Source organism: Asparagus officinalis, chromosome 8 (genome assembly GCF_001876935.1).
Source record: "Asparagus officinalis chromosome 8, Aspof.V1, whole genome shotgun sequence".
In the NCBI taxonomy this organism is placed as follows: domain Eukaryota; kingdom Viridiplantae; phylum Streptophyta; class Magnoliopsida; order Asparagales; family Asparagaceae; genus Asparagus; species Asparagus officinalis.
Genome location: NC_033801.1, coordinates 131236027 through 131256879, shown reverse-complemented (window position 1 = coordinate 131256879; position 20853 = coordinate 131236027). Strand labels below are relative to the sequence as shown.

The 20853-nt window shown below is 41.0% G+C and overlaps 2 protein-coding genes across 5 annotated transcripts; both read right to left on the bottom strand.

Annotated features, from left to right (window-relative positions):
* Window positions 7770-11116, bottom strand: LOC109822005 (aldo-keto reductase family 4 member C10-like). The gene is made up of 4 exons (XM_020388157.1): window positions 10821-11116; window positions 10675-10725; window positions 8222-8298; window positions 7770-8124 (listed from the first exon to the last, which is right to left on the bottom strand). The coding sequence occupies exons 1-4, from the start codon at window positions 11028-11030 to the stop codon at window positions 8004-8006; spliced, it is 459 nt and encodes a 152-aa protein (XP_020243746.1). The 5' UTR covers window positions 11031-11116; the 3' UTR covers window positions 7770-8003.
* Window positions 13727-16770, bottom strand: LOC109820040 (probable mannose-1-phosphate guanylyltransferase 1). 4 transcript variants are annotated; one of them, XM_020386094.1, is made up of 5 exons: window positions 16632-16770; window positions 15795-15928; window positions 15050-15112; window positions 14728-14967; window positions 13727-14647 (listed from the first exon to the last, which is right to left on the bottom strand). In XM_020386094.1, exons 2-5 carry the CDS (start codon window positions 15903-15905, stop codon window positions 13976-13978), a joined length of 1086 nt encoding a protein of 361 aa, XP_020241683.1. In that variant the 5' UTR covers window positions 15906-15928; window positions 16632-16770; the 3' UTR covers window positions 13727-13975. The 4 variants fall into 4 exon arrangements, with proteins under 4 accessions (XP_020241683.1, XP_020241686.1, XP_020241685.1 ...); XM_020386097.1 differs by having other exon boundaries at window positions 15795-15931; window positions 16632-16766; XM_020386096.1 differs by having other exon boundaries at window positions 15795-15931; window positions 16647-16760.

Below are 20853 nucleotides of genomic sequence, written 5' to 3'. Positions count from 1 at the left end.
GTCTCCTTTCCCTTAGACCGCTGAGCATTGTTCTGATTGCGTTGTTGCTGCGGTTTGGGTTGTGGCTCTGATAGTCCTTTATTTCTGAGCGAAGCAAAGAGAGAAGAATCCTGGCTCTGCTGAGTCCTCTCAGCCGCTGGCCGCCTCCCTCTATTTTCCTTTATTTCTTTTTTACTGCAAATTTTCCACAAACAAATGGCTGAAGGTAGTCAACAACTCATCACTGAAGCCTTCCTCCTAAAAAACCTGCATCCAAAATTCGAAACACAAGGTTCAGACCTGCGTCCAAATTCTTTTTAAACGCAGGGTCTGAACCTACGTTGAAATTTCAGGAACGATGGAGCTAGCCATACGTTTAATTGGAATACGGATCGCCAATCAAGGGTCGAAAATGAGAGTTCTGTCAAATCGACTTCCAGTGAGTCAATCTTACCATTGGTTGAAGGAACTAGCGACGAAGGCGTGAGAACTTGATCATCCCCAGAGGCTCTAGCCGAAGAAACACCTTGAGCTTCGGCGATCTTCGATTTGGAAGCCATTTTCTTCTTCAGGCCCATGGCAACCGTGGCAAGGAAGACGAAGACAAACGAAATATTCGGGAACGGATCTTTTCCTCCGTTGAAGCGCTGGAGAAGATGAACAGGAGTTCTGTTAAGAAACTGAGTAAAAAAGGAGAAAAGTCGAATGACCTTTTGATTTGACCTCAGTGGTCTATTTATAAACAGCTGTAGCTGTCAAATCGAAGCGAGATTTTGGGGCAAAATCTCACCTGAAACGTGATTCTCGCGTTTTCAAAAAAAAAGGGGCTTCAGTTACCGAACGCACCCTCACGATTCAAACAGGAGAACGCAGGATATAGGCGTGCGTTCTGCCAATCTCAACACATCATATAAATAACCCATTCAAAGGGGTTAATATTCCAAGGAATGGCGCTATGATCAAAAGAGAAGATAAAGCGAATTCCTCTGAAGCCAGTCTCCAGACTAAGCTGGGGATAAAATCCTTCTTATACAGGCTTGTGGTTCTCTCCATCTGTGATGACAAATTTTTCATAAGCCCAGAAATGTCCAGTTTCCTTGAAGATAAAGCCCAATTCATTTTGGAGAATGAAGAGGTCAACGAAGGTGCTCCACTCAACCTGTGATGATGAGCATTTGATTAACAAAAGTTTTGGGATCCAAAGTATTCCGAAAATTCGTCCCAGTCAACCGCGAACTTTCGAAAACTTTGGAGGGGGTTCTGTAGGCTGTCTAAAAATCACAACGGATAGCTAATTCTCCATCGAACACTGATGATGGAAGTTACAATCTGACGACTTCCAGAAGACTACAATTTGAAGACTTTCACATAGATCGCTGAAGGTTATAATCTGACGACCTTCACGACAACTGATGAAAGCCCCAATTCAACAGCCTTCACAATCAACATCGGGAGTTACAATCTGACGACTTCAACAGCTATAAACACGAATGCAGCTTCTTATGTGAGATGATTGATCTTGATGGCTGCGACAACAACATGACTAATATTATATTGGCAACCATTAGAGGTGCTGATGAGCAGTGTAATGATATTCGACACACTCAGTGGAGATCATGACCTGCAGTTGACAGAGCGCTATTGAGATGCCTCAATTGGCCTGAATAGGACCTTCTCGAATGGCCATTGGTTTCATCCATATATAAAGACAGAGAAGCTCAAACGCAGCTCCAATCGCTGCCAAGCACAGCACAAACGCAGCTCCAATCGCTGCCAAGCACAGCACAAACGCAGCTCCAATCGCTGCCAAGCACAGCACAAACGCAGCTCCAATCGCTGCCAAGTACACCTCTGAACGCAACTTAAATCAGCTCTGAACGCAGCTCAGATCAGCAGCTGAACGCAGCTCAGATCAGCAGCTGAACGCAGCCCAGATCAGCAGCTGAACGCAGCTTCAATCGCTGCCAGACGCAACTCCAACTGACTTCGAGCGCAGCTCTATACTGCTGCCAAACGCACCTTCAAAACATCGAAGAACGCAGCTCAATATCGCTGCAGAACGCACCTCCAGATGCTGCGTTCAAACACAGAATTTATGCCAGAACGCATGTCAAAGTTCTGACCTGTTCAAACATGATCAATGCAGTTTCAAAAAAACCGCTCTCTTACACAGTCTGGGAAATCAACAAACGGAGGATCTCTAAACCATCGATATTTGGCTTATTAACCGAATTATTTTCGGTTCCAACAACTCTATCATTAGAGTTTGTTACTTGTTCTGAATCACAAAACTCGACAAGAGTTATCAACCGGCCAAGACAGCTGTTCCAGTGAAGTATAGATATTCGGATCGTCAACGAGAAGCAAACTCGACGCAAGCATTCGAGGGAGGCATCTCATCGCTACCGTGAAGAACCCAGAATTAAACAAAGGGGAGAATCCAGATCATTCTCTTCTCTTTTGTAACTAGGAATCCAAATTGTAATCGAGAGTTGAGAGAGTTGTAATCATTCTTTTTCTAAGCAGTTAGAGAGAATAAAATCGAACGCAATTCTTTCCTTATATTCTTTTTATTACAAAATTTCCCACAAACAAAAGATGGCGACTCCGCTGGGGACTAGCTTCTCTGACGAAGAGGTGGTGGCGCAATCCGACGTTCACCTCACTGGAACAACCGTGGAAACCTTGGTCGTGGAATTTGACCAAGCCAAATACGAGGAGGCTCTCTCTTCCGGATCGCTCAGCCCTAAGGCTAGGCGAGATGCTTGTAAGAGCTCTAAAGAAGTCTTAACTGCTGTTGAGACGCCAAAGAAAGTCCTCTCCTTTGGCCAAAGCCTCAAGCTCGCTCTGCAAACCGAAGATCACACGCCTATGTCGACACAGCGTGTACTTGGTTGTAAAAGGCCTATGACAGAGATAGGCACAATCAACGCCGGTGTTGCTGATACTAAGGCTTTGAAACAAGCCAAGAAAAACGCTGCTCGACGACGAAGAAGGTCCATCCGACGAGCACACCTCCGAGAAAATCAATCCCGAGTCCAACGCAAGGATTGCGTCCCCGAAGATCTGCCTAAGCATTGCGAACGCACACTTCGAGGTAATGAATCCAATTACAAACCTCGGGTGATTCAACTTAAACGCGACCCTCAGTGGTGCGTTGTCCAATCAAAACACAGCCCTGTCAAGGGAAAACAAGCACCTCAAGAGTGCGTCCAAACAAAACAAGACCCTAAAGGGTCTGTTCCTTCAACTAAACGCAGGCCAAGGCCTAGTGTTTATAAATCAAAACGCGACCCTCACGCTTCGACGCCCGAATGCAATAGGGTCCGTCAGGTTCAACAAGAACCAATTTCACCCACTCAAGAACAGGGAGTTTCATCCCCGATGAAGAACTGTCCTCGGGTCTCAGATTTGCGAGAGTTGCTTTCCAGAGAAAAGCCAACGCAACGAGCAGCCCATCCATGTCATTGCGAACGGCTTATTTCAACAGTCCTTTCCGAATGTCACTGTTGTATTCCTGAACCTCGCAGATCTGTATTCGACAGATTGACTGACGTCGCAAGACCTACCAAACGACGACGTCAAAAGAAGAAAGTTTCTGAAGCTGAATACCCTCAGGTTACCATCAACATGACCAGTAGAGGAAAAGCCCCGTGTCCCAGTTCCGATGAATCAGAAAGAAGCCATTCCCCGACCGTTCGAGAAATTTGCGACGAGTTCGAAGGGGTATATCGACATACCCGGTCACGGACTGGAGCTATCCGCCCGGTTAATTACCAAAGGTTAGCCCAAGGGATTACGACAAGTGATGAACATTCGGCAATAGCTGAATCTCAATCTTCAAGCTCTGTTGGAGCACAAAAAGTTTCTGTTTACATGACGACGAATCCCGAGGACATAGCTAAAAGAGTGGATGAACATCATACCATGCTCCAGGCACAACAGGAGACACTTCTCCAATTGAAGGATATGTTCGTCCAATTTCTCGCTGAAAAAGGGCAAAAACCCGAGTCTTCCCGGAGGACTACGTCAAAAGGAAAGCAGAAGGTGCACGAACACTCAGATCGTGAGACTCACAACTTAGATTCTTCTTCTGACAATGAGAAGGAGATGGAAAAAGAACTGTATCCTCAGTCAACCAAAGTAGACGAGCTAGAAGCCCGCCTTAACGCAATGGCCAACAGGAGCGAGCTTCGCGAGGAAGGAGTGATACGACCCTACCCTGCAGAATGGGATACGGCTCCCTACCCACCAAAGTTTAAGGCTCCAACGCTACAACCTTTCGACGGTACAGGGTCACCAAATCAGCATATCTACTACTTCAAGTCTCAAACAGGAGATGTGGTAGCCAATGATGCCATTCTGACGCGCTTGTTCATCGGCACTCTTAAAGGGGTGGCCTTTGAATGGTTTATGAAACTGCCTGCTGGATCTATCCAGAAGTGGGTAGATTTGGAAAGGCTTTTCTTGGCCAGATTCTTCGAAGATGACACAGAGGTTTCGGTTCCTACTCTTCTCGCCACAAAGCAAAAGAAGGGAGAATCTATTAAAGCCTATGTGGAAAGGTTCCGTAGCATGGCATTGCGATGCCCATCAGGTATGACCCAATCAACTCTAGTTGAAACTTGCAGGCACAACCTGCAGACTCAGCTCCTCGCCCAGATGGGAGTAGCAGAATGTCGCTCTTGGAGACAACTAGTTTCACAAGGGGAGCAAGCTGAAGAGATTGTCGCTCAGATAAAAGCTGAAGAAGAGCCACAACCCAAACCGCAGCAACAACGCAATCAGAACAATGCCCAGCGGTCTAAGGGAAAAGAGACTTTAGCAGCTGACTACACGCAAGTCCCACCGCCTACTAAGCAAGGCAAGACGCCCAATCAGCAAAGAGCACCCAAGCAGTATTCGTTCAAAGAAGAGCATGTGGACACTCTGTTCCAACTACTTCGGAAGAACAATAAATTGCAGCTCCCCGAAATCAGAAAGCCAGATGAAGCAGGGAAGATAGATGACCCCAATTACTGTCGCTATCACAGGTTCTTGGGACATCCTACCAGAAAATGCTATGTGTTCAAGGACATCTTGCAAAATTTGGTGAATGCTAATGTACTTACTCTGAAGCCGGAGCAGAAGACTGTATCTACTAACTTGATTGCGGTCCAATTCGGTGATTTTCCTCCTGTAGCTGCTGCAGACGGTGTCATCCCAGTCCGTAAAGGGGAGATGCACCTGAAAAACACCGACTTACACAATCAGAAGGACAGGGGGTTGGTACCCCTCACAATTTCCAAAGGAGAAATCATGTGGGTCCACCCTGATCTAGTGGAGGACCAACAGTGGACGAATACCTGGTCCAAGAAGAAAGGAGGCAAGGCTAAGTCTTCTAACATGATTAGCCCCTCCGTTACTGAGAATGATGACCACCTCAAAACCCTTACAGATTCAGAAGAGGAGAGGATTGCCCTGGCAGCATATCCGGGAGATCACCCTGGCACTCGGTCTGGAAAGACTTACTTGAAAGACTACGGCCAGAATGCTCAAGAAGTCGAGGAACAGCCCCAAGACGCTGGAGGTTCTGTCCCGAAGAAGCCAGCGGATAAGGGGAAACAAAAAGAACTCCGGTTCAACAGGAATCTCCACCAGGAACACGGGGAGTCGAGCAATCCATTCCAATTCAATGTCATGGCGCAACTGGCCAACATACCGGCCAGGATTACTCTATACGAGCTCCTGAGGTTGTCCAAAACCACCAAGGAAGCTCTCATTGAGGCATTGAAGAATACAGAGAGCTTCATCACCCAAGTCATTCCAGTTCCTGAAGCTTCTGATGATCAAACTTGTCTGCAATGCCTGCAAGCGGCGAGAAGTCTACCCTGCATATCATTCACACAAGAAGACATGCAGGTCAAACACGAACATGACCGACCACTGTACTACACAGGGTATATCGGATCTTCTGAAATCAGTCGTGTCCAGGTTGACCCGGGCTCCGCACTCAGCATTATGCCTTACAGGGTCATGCAGGTTTTAGGGATTCCTATGCATCGGTTGCACACTACCCAGACCACTATCTTTGGTTTCAACGCCAACAGTACTCGACCCCTAGGGAAGATCAAACTCAGGTGCCAGATCGGAGATCTTAAGTCTGAAGTAGCATGCTACATCATAGATGCGGACACGTCCTACAATCTTTTGCTAGGACGACCATGGATACATGCAAACCGCATTGTCCCGTCTACCCTACATCAGGTCATGAAATATGCTAATGATGAGGGAGAAGTTCGAACCCTGATTGCGGAAAAATATCCTTTCCGAGGGGTAGAAAACTTTCACACCGACTCTGTTTTCTACTTGGAATCTCAGGAGAAAGAAGATGTTGACAGTGGCAATGAAGCTGATGTCGAGCCAGATCCGCAAGGGAATTGTCCATGGGAGTTAAACTTTGATGTAATTGGTTCAGTCGAGAACAATAATAATGTACCGAGTGAGGGCGAATGGTGCATTAATGAAGATTTTATTTTGGCGTACTTGTCTGATGAATCCTTTAAAGTTGGACAAATAGTAAATGATCGTGATGCAGGTACCCACTCATGGCACGCATTGTGCACAGAGGCATGTCTAACAATGCCAATCAAGTCATCTTTCGCTTCCAATGAAGAAGTGGAAGACGCACAAAAGGCTTTCTACAAAGTCCCGTCCAAAAGGAAAGGGCAGAAGCCGATCCAGTTCGGCAGAGTCAAACCCGAACAACTTAAGCGAGGAAGTTCAGAGGAAGACGATGGAGTTCCTCAGTTTCATTATCACGAACCCAATTCCATCCAATTGATGAAACGAATGGGGTATAATTTTAATGAAAAACAGGGTGATTTCGGAATAGCGAAGGCACGGGCCAATCGGGAACCCTGCGATGTTCACGAAAAGGACAATGACCTTCACGTCTCGATCACTCTACAGATAATCCAACCATCGGAGCGGATCGAACTCTTCGTCAAGCTTCCAACGCACTTGGAATCACTCAAATCCGAGTTCGGACGAAGTGTCTCGGAAATTTCCGAGACACCCTAGGGGTGTCTCGGATTTTCTGAGACACCCCAGGGGTGTCTAGGCTTTTCCTAGACACCCCAGGGGTGTCTAGGCATCCTAGGTGCCCCCATTGCCTATAAATAGCAACCTTAGGCCTCATTTTTGAGGATCTGGATTTTTTTGGAGAGTTGGCGAAGCCCTGCTGCAGTGAAGAGTGGTCGAGCGCTTCAACAGAGGAGAGGTCTTCATCAGATTCTTCATCACCCGTGTCCGTTCCTTAGTATTACCCTTCGCCGGTAATCCTAAGAATAGCAAATATCTCGTTTTAGCCGAGATAGGCGCTTCAAGCTTCTAGATCTCCTCGCGGATCGACGAAGCTCTGTCCGATTTTTCTGGAACAGATCTGAGTGCCAGGTAGTCCACGGATATCGACGTCCCCGTCACAGGCCAAAGACCCACGCAAGCAAGAGACGATAAACGGATCTTGCGTTTATTTTCAAGAAAGTTGTAAATTTTATTTTTGTTATTTGAATTCATTTGTAAACGATTAAAGTTCTAATGAAATCAATGATGAAGGCAACTTTCGAAGAAAACAAGGTCCAGAATTCGTAAGGGTCGTAAATTAATTTTTTATTTGTTGCAGCCAAGAACTAAAACATTGAATCAAGACACAATAGCGTAATGATTATGAATAGATCGTCAACCAGGTAACACTACTTGAATATTTGGCAGACATTTGTCTTCAACAATTTCACGAATCCTCTGTACTGTGGATTAGATTGATATCCTCGATAAGGTGGATTATAGCATACATTTGGTTGGACATTGTTTTGACGGGATACAAAATCTTTTTTTCTGAGGGGTCAGTCATGTTAGTTTTCACATATGCCTCTCTCAACCATGGTAAATATTTCCCTTTTCACTTTTAGGGGCACGTTGGGGGCCTTAGGTCTAAGTTTTTATATCAAAAAGAAATCGGCATGGCAAAATTCCAAGCATTAGATTCATCTACATGTTGACAAGAGAGAGGAGCATACAAGGTAAAGATCAATATAGTCGAGTTGTAGGCATTTCAATGTTGTATCCAATGCCACCGGCACATCTTCTGGATCGTGCTCAGTGCACCTATAACAGTCAAATAATGGTATCAATAATGTTAGTTTTCTCTACATACCATCACTAAGTCGGTCATACTGTGCAAGAAATGATTAAAAAAACTAACCAGAGTTTGGAGGTGATGAATAGTTCTTCCCGCTTTATAACACCATCTGCAAAGAGCTTTTTCAAAGCTAAACCAATCTGGCAGTTAACAGGCATAGACAACATCAATCTCTGAGTATGGGTGTAAACGTTATAGGTCATAGTTGCACGAAACGTGTGACGGCATATAGAGCCAGGACTCGGGTTCAATTGTCACATAATGGGTGAATATTAATGATCCAGATCGCGGTGGAACCCAGTCCAGTTTACCAACTCTGGCAACCACCTGATTAAGACTTCAAACCAGTTTTTTTTACTTATAATTTTTAAGAAAAGTAAAGAAATGAAAAAGTATGTACACCTTAATTGCAATATTGTTCTATGGTTCTTTAAACTTCACCGAGGTGGAGAATTGTGAACCGCAATTATGTGGGGGCCACACCCACGTGAAGTTCACATTATTTGTGAACGCGTGAAGTTCACATTATTTGTGAACGCGTCTTCGGCCCGAAGTTTTCTTTTTTTTTCTCTCGTGATTGACGCGTGCATTGATTGGCCAGTTATAAATAGGAACAGTATGTTCCTAGGGTTTTTGCGCAGGAGGTTTTTTGTTGAGAGCGGTTGCAGGAGAGCGTGGATTCTTTTGGCGGCTGGGGGGGGGGATTCGTGGCGGGTGCAAAAGATAAAGCAGCAGCTTTTGTTAGGGTTTGTGCATCCTTTTGTAGAGAGATATTGTGAGGGATTTGAGAGTTTGTTTGAGGGTTTAGTTTGTGAGTGATTGTCAAAGTAGGATATTAGCTCTTCCTCTCGTCAGCTCTAGGACTGCGCGTCGAGGGACCCTAAAAGCTATTACAAATCACACAAAAGCAGTACAACCAATTTTAATAGCTTTTAGGGTCCCTCGACGCGCAGTCCTAGAGCTGACGAGAGGAAGAGCTAATATCCTACTTTGATAGGATATAGGCTTCAGATTCTTGTTTCCTTTAAGAAACAAGAATTCTTATTGCGACCTAACTCTTGTTGTGCTGCCGAAATTTCCGCTGCGCACAACAAGAGTTTTGATACAACCTCGCATTGGACGTATTGGAGGCAATGGGGACAGCACCGTCTGACACTTGGAAGGATCTGAAGGGAAACAAGAATTCTTATTGCGACCTAACTCTTGTTGTGCTGCCGAAGTGCTGCCGAAATTTCCGCTGCGCACAACACTTTTACTATTATTGATATCAACTAATATATTTCTTGAATTTAACTCTTGCATAACCTAAGATTCCTATATTTAAAAACCAAATGCTCCCTAGAAAACATTATAAGCCTATCCTCTTGTCCCTGATTCCAAATAAGTGACACACTATGCTCCCGTTCACATCCATAAACTGGAATGAACTGTGTTCCATGCCAAAAAATTACAGATAATTAAAAAACTAGCACATTAACCTAAAAGCTGAGACTATTGTGTATCGACCCCAACTTTATATTTAAGTCTACCATTATACGCGCATACAAATATCTACCAATTTTAGTTCAAGAATGTTTTTCAATCTCAGAATCCGGCATCCTATTTCCTCAAATGTATGGCCTAGTATAGTTCTATTTAAGTTTGGCATATTATAGTCTATAGGAATAAACTGGTGACAAAGCTCAAATGTGTTGGTGTTGACGAATCACAAAACTTCTCAACACCACTTCAGGGTCTTGTTCTTAATGACAAAAAGATAAAAAACAATCATACAAATAATGGACACAAGGATTTACGTGGAAAACCCAAACGGGAAAAACCACGGGTTGAGCTTGGAGCTCGGAAGATACTTCACTATAATGGAATCAACAAATGGGTACAAGACACACACGGCACACCCAACAACGCCGACTTCCACACAGCCCTCACACACCCTCCTTCTTTCTTAACTCTCTATACTTTCAAGAGAACAAGTGGAAAACTTGGGTGATTTTTGGATGATCTCTCCACAATGAGAGGATGCCTATTTATAGGCATTGATGAACATTTTCATCTTCCAAAATGCTTAGGAATACACAAATATGTCCAGATTCGAGTAGGGTACTTTGACTGACCATAACTCCCTCAATACTGCTTCGTTTCATGTGATTCAAAGCTTGGAGTAAACTATACATGCACCTCTACAACTTTCATGTAGATTTCAGAGCCAAATAATGACTGCATCATGACTGAAAAGACCATGTAAAATTGTATCTGCATGCAGAAAAACTGCAGCAATAAATGAGTTGAAAATTGAGCCAACTCCAACAAAATGATTACCCTAGAGTATTCTATGTCTAAAATATACTCGTACGCCAATTTATTCATAATGTTGGTGTGAATGGTTAGAGTGTAACTTAACAGAATCTCCATCAAAATTCATGGGTATTTCGTTCGCACAATTCTACAAACACCTGGTGAAATATGTCTAAAATCAGTAGAAAACCAGTTAATAGTTAAATTACATGAAACTATACCTCCCTCTCATTCCCATAATAGGAAGCGCAGTCGATGTGCCTGTAACCAGCCTGCATGGAAATCAAGTCAACATAATCTCAATTCTGTATCTGGAAAAAGTAAAAATCAAGGGGGGGAAAAGCGAGAGGAGAGAAAAGAAAACCACCTTCACAGCAAAATTGACAGCATCTTCGACGACGCCGGGCTGGGCTCTATAAGTGCCCAGGCCCACAGAGGGGATCTTTGCTCCTGTGTTCAGACTGGAAAACTTCGCCATTTCGATTTCTCTCTCTCTCTCTCTGCTTCTTGTGGACCTCTCGGGTGTCATTGAATATTGGATTATTTTTTGCTTATAGACCCACAGTTCTAATCCCATTTAACTTTTAAACCCACCAGTCCCAAAATCACTCTTTTATTATTGTCTAGATCCATTGTGTTTACAAGTCATCAACAGGAGTTCCTAACGTTATATCAAATTGCTAACGTATATAAATCTTATAGAGAGAATATGAATCCAAAAGGACAACAAGCATCAACTAAGAAGGCTGACCCTTTTTTTTTTTTGGTTGAAAAGGAAGACTGACCCTTCTGTTTTCAATTGGTGTATCAACAAAAACCACAACACCTCTGTCCCATCTCTATATCAGAATTTTAGAGTTGGGAATAGGACAAATTTTCAAAACCGACCTGTTTTGAATTTTCAAAACCGTGAAGTTTGGAAACTTTTTTTTCAAAAACCGACCCAGTTTCAGCCCAACTGGGTCGTGTGAACGTGTGTGGTGGGCCACACCCACGTGATTGCAGGGACGTGATTGCAAGGCCACATTCACAAGTTTAGCGGTTTTTTTTTTTTGTGAGGCCCAAGTTTCGAAAATTTTGACTGCATCTAGGCTATAAATAGCCACTCATCTCCTAGGGTTCTGTGCGGGGAAAATTCACAGGGTGAAAATCACAAAGAGAAAAGTCGGCTGAGAAAAGTTGGCTGAGTGAAAGACAGAGAGTTTTTTTAGCATCCTTTTGAGAGAGAAATTGAGATATTGTTTGAGGGTTTTATTTGTGAGACTTTGTGTGATTGTAAACCATTATTCTCTTTCTCTCTAATATTAGATCTCTCCCTCTTTGCCCCGTGGACGTAGGCAATTTACCGAACCACGTAAAATTCGTTTGTCTCGCTGTTTGTGTGATTTGTAATAGCTTATTTAGGTTTCCTCGACAGGTCAGTCCTAGAACTGATGAGAGGAAGAGCTGATATCCCACTTTGTTGAGATATTTTGCTTTTGGTTCTTGTTTCCTTGGTGAAACGGGAATTCCTATTGTGATCTTACTCTTTTGTTGCGCCGAGGTGCTGTCGAGATGTTGCCGAAATTTTCGTTGAGCACAACAAGTCGGTTTTTGAAATTAAGTTTAAAACGGGTCTTTTTTTTGGGATTTTTTTGGCAAACAGGAAGGTTTTAAAAATTTGTCCGTTGGGAATATGAATCTGATTCCTCCACTCATATTTGTATCAACGAAGCTATTTGGTCTGTCTTTTAATCATGTTTAGGCACATATTTTTTTCTATATCAAATCTAAAATCACATATCTGATTAAAAAAGTTTTGCAGGCATCTACACATTATCAAAGATAGACATTAATTATCTTGGTTGAAAATTATTGTTGGCATGTTTAAGTAAAACTCCTCCTCTAATGATTTTTTATTCAATCCCGTTAATGAAATGATATTTATTGTTTAAATAAATCAATATAAGTCATCTTATGTGCAATGAGAAGTGTTTAATACTTTATTGGAAAAGCTTCGTATCCATCAATCTAGGTGCATCATGTAAATTTAATTATAAAATTCCTTTGTTCGTTTACTTCATGCTCTTAGCTCACGTATGGTTTGAATTTTTTTTGTCATTAAGATTATAATATTAGCCTACATGTGTGACACGTCAACAACATCCCAGTTGATTTATATTCATGTTATTTTTTTGCATATATTTTACGTAAAGTTTTGTTTTTATGAAAACTTATCTCATGTCCTCGGTAGGTGACAACACTGAGATGAACAACTGCATGGAGGCATCAAGGCATAGATGGAAATTCTAAACAATATATTGTTTGTCAAACAATATATAGTTGTTTTAAGGCGGACTGATCGTAGAGGAAAACCTCCATGCCCTCCCTGCGCTAACAAAACTACCGACTACGTCAAATTAAAATGAGGAGGATAATTCAAGAATAATGTATGAGAGGCATATAAAGTAATGTTAATGAACATAACTATTTTCCTTGACAATTTCTGTTATTCACCTTTATTATCATTTTTCCCAAAGAGGTGTTCTTGAAATTCTAAAAACGTATAACAACAACAACAACAACAAAACATTTATCCTAAATTTTTAGAGTCGGCTGTTTGAGTCATACTCTTCCATTAAGTACTTGTGAAGGATATATATCCTCTACTAAGGCTGAAACATTTTCATATCCTCCTCAACAACTTCTACACAAGTTAATTTAGGGCCTGTTTGGATTTGTAGGGGGTGAAGGGAAGTTAAGGGAAACTGAGAGAAGAGAAGGGAATGGAAGGGAAGGGAGTTCCCTTCCCCTTGGTTACACCCCAATTTGGGGGGTAACAAATTTTATACTATTAGGGGGTGAACCAAGGAGAACTAGGGTGAATTAACTTCTCCTTCTAAGTGTTCCCAAACAAGGTGAATGGAGGTGAATGATTCCCCTAACTTCCATTCACCCTCATTCCCCTCAATCCAAACAAGTCCTTAGGCAATACCACGAAGGGGATAATATTAGTAGCAGTAATAGAATAGTAATAGTAAAATATTTATCCCTAATAATAATAAAAGATGAACGGCATCAACTACTTTAGGATAAAAACTTCCTGCATATGACAACAGAAATCAATCTTCTCTACCCTAAGTTGACAATCAACAGATTCAACACTATTCATTTTGATCTTCATACACCAAATTCAAATGCTAAAGTCATGAGTACGCTACGCGAAAGCTATGGTTCTCAATCAATTAGACATCAGAGAATTTATAAATCCATCCATTCGCGGCGACTCAGCAGTTTCAACAAAACCTCCAGACTGAAGTTTTGATGTTGTTATTATGCATGAAGAAAGGAGAACAAAAAGAAACAATGCAATACACACACAACTGAACTGACAAGCGAGCCAGCAGCACACCCTTCTCTCGTTACACAAGTCACTTTCTAACTTCTATCTACAAACTCCAGGCTCAAAACAGTTCTTAAACATAAATACAACAACTACACTCGCTAAAACCGAATCAAACCACCCACCCAACCAATACCCAATCACATAACAATCTCAGGCTTCAGGATGCTGGACTTGATCTCCTTGTGAGGGAGCACAACACCTCCGTTACTATACACCTCATCGCAAACATGCACATCCTCGCCGAGAATAGTCATATTCTCAATCCTAGCCCATTGCCCAACTGTAGAATGCCACCCAATGATGCTGCTAGAGATGCAAGCATGTTTCTTGATTCGAACGCCCCTCATCACTGTGCACCTTGATAGCCTCACCCCAGGCTCAATCACACAGCCCGGACCAATTGCAACATCCGGCCCAATAAGGCATCCATCTCCAATCACAGCAGTCTCATGCACTAGAACATTTCCCACAATGTGAGGACCAACAGCTAGTTTCGAAGATGATTGCTTGCGTAAAGAGCTGAGGTAGAGTCTAAGGCCTGTGATGTAATCTTTTGGCTGACCAATGTCCATCCAGAAACCAGGTAGAACCATAGCGAAGAGTTTTTTGTCAGAGGCGATTTGGGGGAAAACCTCTTTCTCGATTGAGGTGGGTCTCAATTGGATTCGATCAAGGATGGAGGGGTTCAAGAGGTAGATGCCAGCATTGATTTTGTTGCCGACGAACATTTTGGGTTTCTCTACGAATCTTTCGACCTTTCCAGTTTTCTCTTCCATAACAACAACACCATACTTCGAAGGCTCATCTACCTATAAGATATGAAAGTTAGTTCGATAGCCAAATGATTGACATTAGAATAGTACATTACCCATGATTTAGTTTATCTTACCTTTGTTACCATAATAGTTGCCTCTCCACCATGGGATTTGTGGAACTTGATCAGCTCGGCAAAAGGGTATTCGCTGATGACATCACTGTTGAGAACAAAGAAGGGCTCACCAGAACCATCTACTAGCTTGTCTCTGGCTAAAGCCAAGGGACCTGCAGTTCCAAGGGGTTCAGTCTCTTGAGAACAAGTGATTTTGATGCCAACCTTAGTCTCAAACTCCTTCAGAAAGTTGAGCATCACCTGGAAACAAACGAAGGGGTAAGCAAATTTGATAGATAAGTAAAAGAAAGATTTGCATTAGACATGAAATTCCGGATCTTACCTCTGGTTGGTAATTGATGGCGAGAACAACTTCTGTTACACCAACTTCCTTCAGGGCTTCAATCTGATAATAAGTAGGGGAAAACACACAAAAAAATAGACGGATTGATCCAGGTGACACACAATTAAAGAACCTAAATTTATTGAATCATCCAAAATATCTATTGAAAAAGTAGTGAGAAAAGGGAAATTCATATACAATTAATCTATAAGCATGCACCATCAACAGTTTGCACAAATTGAAGGTTAAGGTTCATTAACGAACACTGACAGCCATACAATCATGCCTTCTCCAAACTAGAATCCTTCTTCATCGATAACTAACGTTACAAGCTATGTAAGTATTTCGTACATTCACATACTATTTCCATCTATGATTCCATGCTACATCACGTCTGCTATCCCTTTCTAGTAGAACCATCCCAAGATTTTCTAATTTCCTCTTTACAAGATAAATTGCAGTTGATTTAACAAGAAATTTCTTATAAAAGGAGCACACATCAACGAGTTGTAATTGAAGGGATAGGAATACTATTATCAACAGAGTGAGTTTACCCTCATACAGTTAAGTAGCACAACAAATCCATTGTCAGTTCCTAACTGTCGTTCCGCAAACACTTGACTTCAAGAAGAAACATAAGTACTCAACGCCATCAATCAATTACCCAGCAAAAAAAATCCTTTTATAACACAAACTTCGACACAACCAAAGTATGATTCATATAGACAGAGCAAAGCATATATACCTGATGCAAGATCATGGGTTTGTTCGCAAAATCAACGAGCGGCTTTGGAACGCTAAGCGTCAACGGCCTCAGACGGGTTCCAAATCCTCCAACAAGAATGAGTGCCTTCATTGTTACAAATTTTACTTCTCTTACTGCTGACCAAATAAAATCAATCAGAACTCGCAAAATTTGCAGAATGGACCTAGACTAAATTGCCAAATACCTATAACACGAAACAATAAATAAATATTCAAGAAAAGAAGAGCAAGAAAACTATGGGTCCCAAATCAATGTCTTGAAACTATTGACTAACAGTGATTGGATAAAATTACAGATAAAGTTCATTTCTTTTTAACCCAGAAAATAATCCCTCAGTGGTTAAAGTGACATTTCACCAGATCCCCTATATTTAAAATGAACAAGTGACCATAATTCCATGAAATGCTCGGACCCAGTAGAGACTTCTTCAATTCTTAGTTTTACAACAAAATGCTTTAACAAAGAAACAAGCTTTTCCAACGGATCTGGTCGTAAAACACAAAATTGATTATTTTTCGCAGAAAGAAAATTAGCAATCTTATAAATTTCACACCAAAATAAAACCCTAGGTAATCAAAAAAGAACCAAAATCTAACAGCTACGACCAGAACCAAACAAATCCCAAATTAATCAACAAAAAACCCCATGAAGCATCCAAACCCTAACCAAACAACAAAATTCATCCAAACGTTCCAACGGAACGGATAAAAGGGTGCTTCCAGATCCGCCCCGCATTGTTCAAGATCCGCAACCCAGAATCGTAAACGGAGAAGAAAAGCTAAATCAATGGAGGAATGAGAGGAGGTCGAATTGTACCGCCGGGAGTTTTACCGGATTCGGGTCGGAGAGCGCGAAATCCGCTTGAGATCCGATCTCTCGCCCGCGGAAGAAAAATGAGAAGATCGAGGAGTCGTTGGCAATGACAACGTGGAGGTCTCGGTCTCCTTTATATTAATATCGGACCTAGCTGGATTTTAAACCCGCTTGCTTCTTGTTTTATTTGGCTTTGGTAAGTTTCGCAAAAGCTCCCCTGTACTTTTCGTTTACTTGCTGAAAACGCCCCAAAACTTTGGGAAGTTTCGCTGAAGCCCCTGATCAGTTCCCGTGAAATTCACCACAGACGCATGAACCGAGCACCCAAACCTTCAACCCGTTCTTTGGTCCCACATTTGTTCATAGCGCCCAATTTGGAAACCCTAATTATTTTTAATTCTACTTGTTTTTACACATACGAATTTGATGAAAACTAGTTTGTGAGGGTCCATTTGACATTATCGATACAAGACGATGTTTCTAAATTGGATTGTTTGTGACTCAACATTCAAAGACAGTTATTTTCTGGCTGCATTCCGCATGAGAGATAATACGTAAATGTCATACGACAATGATCCACTGTTAATTAATATCTAATATATATTTACCGATCGAAAAGTAAAAGTACATCATTGTCGTTGTATAAGAACATAGATTCAGACTAATACCGTGAACATTGACGCTCATTAGACCATGTGCAGCAGTGAAGCAAATGTGAAAATATGTGTTGCAGCAGTGAAGCAAATTGGAAAGCAAATGGAGAGAGAAGGAAATGGAGAGCAAAATTTGCCCATGGGCAATTCTGATTTTGTGGGCCCCACACCTGCAAACAAAATTTTAAAAAAATCTTCATCCTCCTTATTTTGTGGGCCCCACACCTACAAACACCTGATTTTCTTATCCTCCTATTTTGTAATTTATTATTTTGGCCCATAATTAATTAAAATTAATTTTTAATTTTTATATCAATATTTTTCATTTTTCAAGCACTATAATAGAGCCTAAGTTTGTGTCATTTGGACACCAAAAAAAATCTGAGATATTGAATTGGTGGGGTATATGATAGAGTGATGTAGATGAAAGATAAAATATGGTGGGGTATAGATAAAGTAAAAAAGTACATATTTGCTTTTCTGCTGTGGAGCTGAAAGAAAAGAGGGAAGCAAATATTGAATTGGTGGGGACAAAAGCTGAGGTGGAGGGCAATATTTGCCCTTCTGCTGTTGATGGTCTTATGAATTATTCTATATTTAGCAAAGAGGTTCCTTTATGGGTCGTTTTGTAGGTGTTTGTAAGGTAGCATCATGCAAGTCACGTTTATAATCATATTGGTTTCGTGCAAAACATTGTCCTTCTCACCTGGGTTTGGACCCAAAACATTGTACTTAAATTAGGAGTTGCTTTGTTGGTTTTACTAAAAAATCATGAAATATATTTCATGACTTGAATTCTAATTTAGAGGGTTTGAAACTGAAATGGATATATATATATATTTTTTAAAGGGATCAAAATAGCATATGCGAGCAAGATTCTTTGTCATCTCATGATGTCTGAATCCCCCTTACATATAAAATTTCCAACTAAAGTTGTGCACAAGCAACTATTAAAACGTCTATGATCCAATTTATAAGCTGCAAAAGTTGATTAGGATATTAAAGGATTTTATTTATAAAATTAAGCAAACTATTGAAATTGTTTATTATAGTAAGTTTTCTTCCAGGATTACGTGGTACTATTAAAATTCTTTATTCTAGTAAGTACGCATCTTTTTTATGCACGGTAACATGTACTTTCCATGAAAAATAAGTATCTATTTGGACCTTTTTCTCATTTTCCTTGCTTTGGATAATGATTAAATTCTTCTGTTTTATTCCTGAAATTAGATTATTTTTTATCAACCTTACCGGTTAAAACGATGATATGGATAGGCTTGACTTATTTTCCACTATGAGCTTTGCTACAGGGACCCAAGATATGGAATCAACAAGGGGGACATGTGACGTATCTCCCTCCTATTGCATAACGAGCTGTCAATCATTAATGATGACTAACTCATTATGCAATAGGAGGGGGACATCTCACATGCCCCCCTTGTTGGTCCCATATTTTAGGTCATTGAGGAATTTTTCTTCCACTAAATTAGAATAATAATGAGCGGTAAGATGTGTTTTAAGGAGTACGAGAAAAAAGGATGACATAACAATTTCTAGTTCTTGGTTTTTCCCCCTTTCTCTAACTAGGAAAAAAATTTAATGAATGTACAGGCTCATTATCTTTTGTTAGAAAAGAATCAGCGTAAAACAATAGAATAATACTGTAGTGAATCCACGTATTAGAATCAAGAGTAGCAAACTTTCATCCGTACAAGTTGACTTACTGCTATATGGGAAATTAAATTATGGAGAGCGATTACTGTTGGATTAAAGTTGTTGTGTTAAAGTCTGTAGTTCTCATATATTATTGTCCTTCCTGTGCAAAAACTTTTTTTTACACATTTTTTGCTAGGAAAATGCATATGGTAATATATGAATCTATGTTGGGCTCCCATAAACTGGGCTAAAGCCTAACCTTTGATCATAGATTAAAAAACCACTAAATTTAAGTAGAAATGTAGCGTGGGCTGCCTGTAGTGGGCTAAGGGCATGTATAGTGACTCATAAATTAATAAAAATTAATATTATCCTATCTATCCGCGTAATGGGCTAGTTCTAGTTGGTCTAAGGCCTCTTGTTAATATTTAGCTTGTAACGTTGACCCATAAAACCAGCCCATCTATCGAGTCGGCCTCGGCTTCATTGACCGTAGGCAGCAACCCGTAAAATTTGTCCATTGCGACTATAAACAGTAAAGTGAAGGTCCCTAAATAATTCCCCTAACCTCTAGGGTATTCTAATAGAATCCTTACTCTTTGAACGCGTAGAGATAGTTATTCCTTTGGTATTACCTGACGCATCATCCATCCCTGCGACATGATCCGTTAGATGGTTTCTCATCATTTAGGGGTTGTTTGTTTCGTTTCCCGAAAAAGACGGAAACCCTTCCTTCTACCTAAATTTATTTATGTCACCCAACTTCTTTTAGCCTTGGGGCGGGGGTATCAAAAGCAGCAGATTTATTTCCGTCGCTCAAATTCTTTGGAAAAAAAAAATTCTCTAATGACCCAAAATATAGGACCAACTGCGGGTACAAGTGAGGTGTCCCTCTCCTATTACATAATGAGTCCAGCTCATTATGCAATAGGAGGGGGACATCCCACATGTTCCCCTTGTTGATCCTATATTTTGGGTCACTGTAGCAAAGCCTCTTTCGAAAATCCTAGGGGGTTTTTTTTTTGGGAGGGGGCACCCAAAAAATCATCCCCCCCTATAGTGTAGAAACTTTCCTTTGAGAGTGATTCCCGAGGTTTTCAACCCGAGAAATTTGAAACGCACGGCCCCTTGTTAGCGCGTGTTCAAATTTTGAGGCTCTTATAATTTTGGTGAATGTCAACTTGAACGGTTCTTTCTGAGTTGACAACATAGGTTAACCGAGGAATTTTGAGCCTTCTGCGGTTTTGACTTTTTATCTTCCAAATCACCTATTTACCCCCGGTCAAACCAATTACCGTCACATCACACGGGATCATACTTAAATAGCATTGTTTTCAATTTATTAGATGACTCAAAGTAAGACTAGATCGATTAGATAAGATGAAATTCTAGTTCCGTAACTGCATCTTACTAATTAAAAAAAATCAATTTTTTAGAGTTGTACTTTTCGAACTCCACATTGCCACGTGGTTTTTTGCATACCCATACTCCTATAAAGAGTTGTGTGGTCGTTTATAGCATAGATAGACCAATAAAAATATCCAAATTTTTATTTGTTTGTTTCACAGAGCAACCCATGGAGCCTTCTAACCATGTCAGAGAACGGAAAAATAATGTTCCGTGGATTTTTTATTCTTATGTTGGTTTCACTATTAAGTTTTAAGGAACGTTCTTTTAAAGCTCCGGAAAGAAGTATTTTTTGGGTGGAAAACCAATTCTGCCAAATTTGAGGGGAAATAGACAAAGAAAGGGATGGAAAGTGTGCAAAATAATAATTAAATAATAAAATCCGTGGGAGAGATTCTTTTATTTAACTACGAGAAAAAAATGCCTTTTAGAAAAAGAGAAGGTGATGGAAATAGTTTTTTTTAACCACGAGAAAGAGATTCTTTTATTTTTCTTTTTTGAGAAATGAA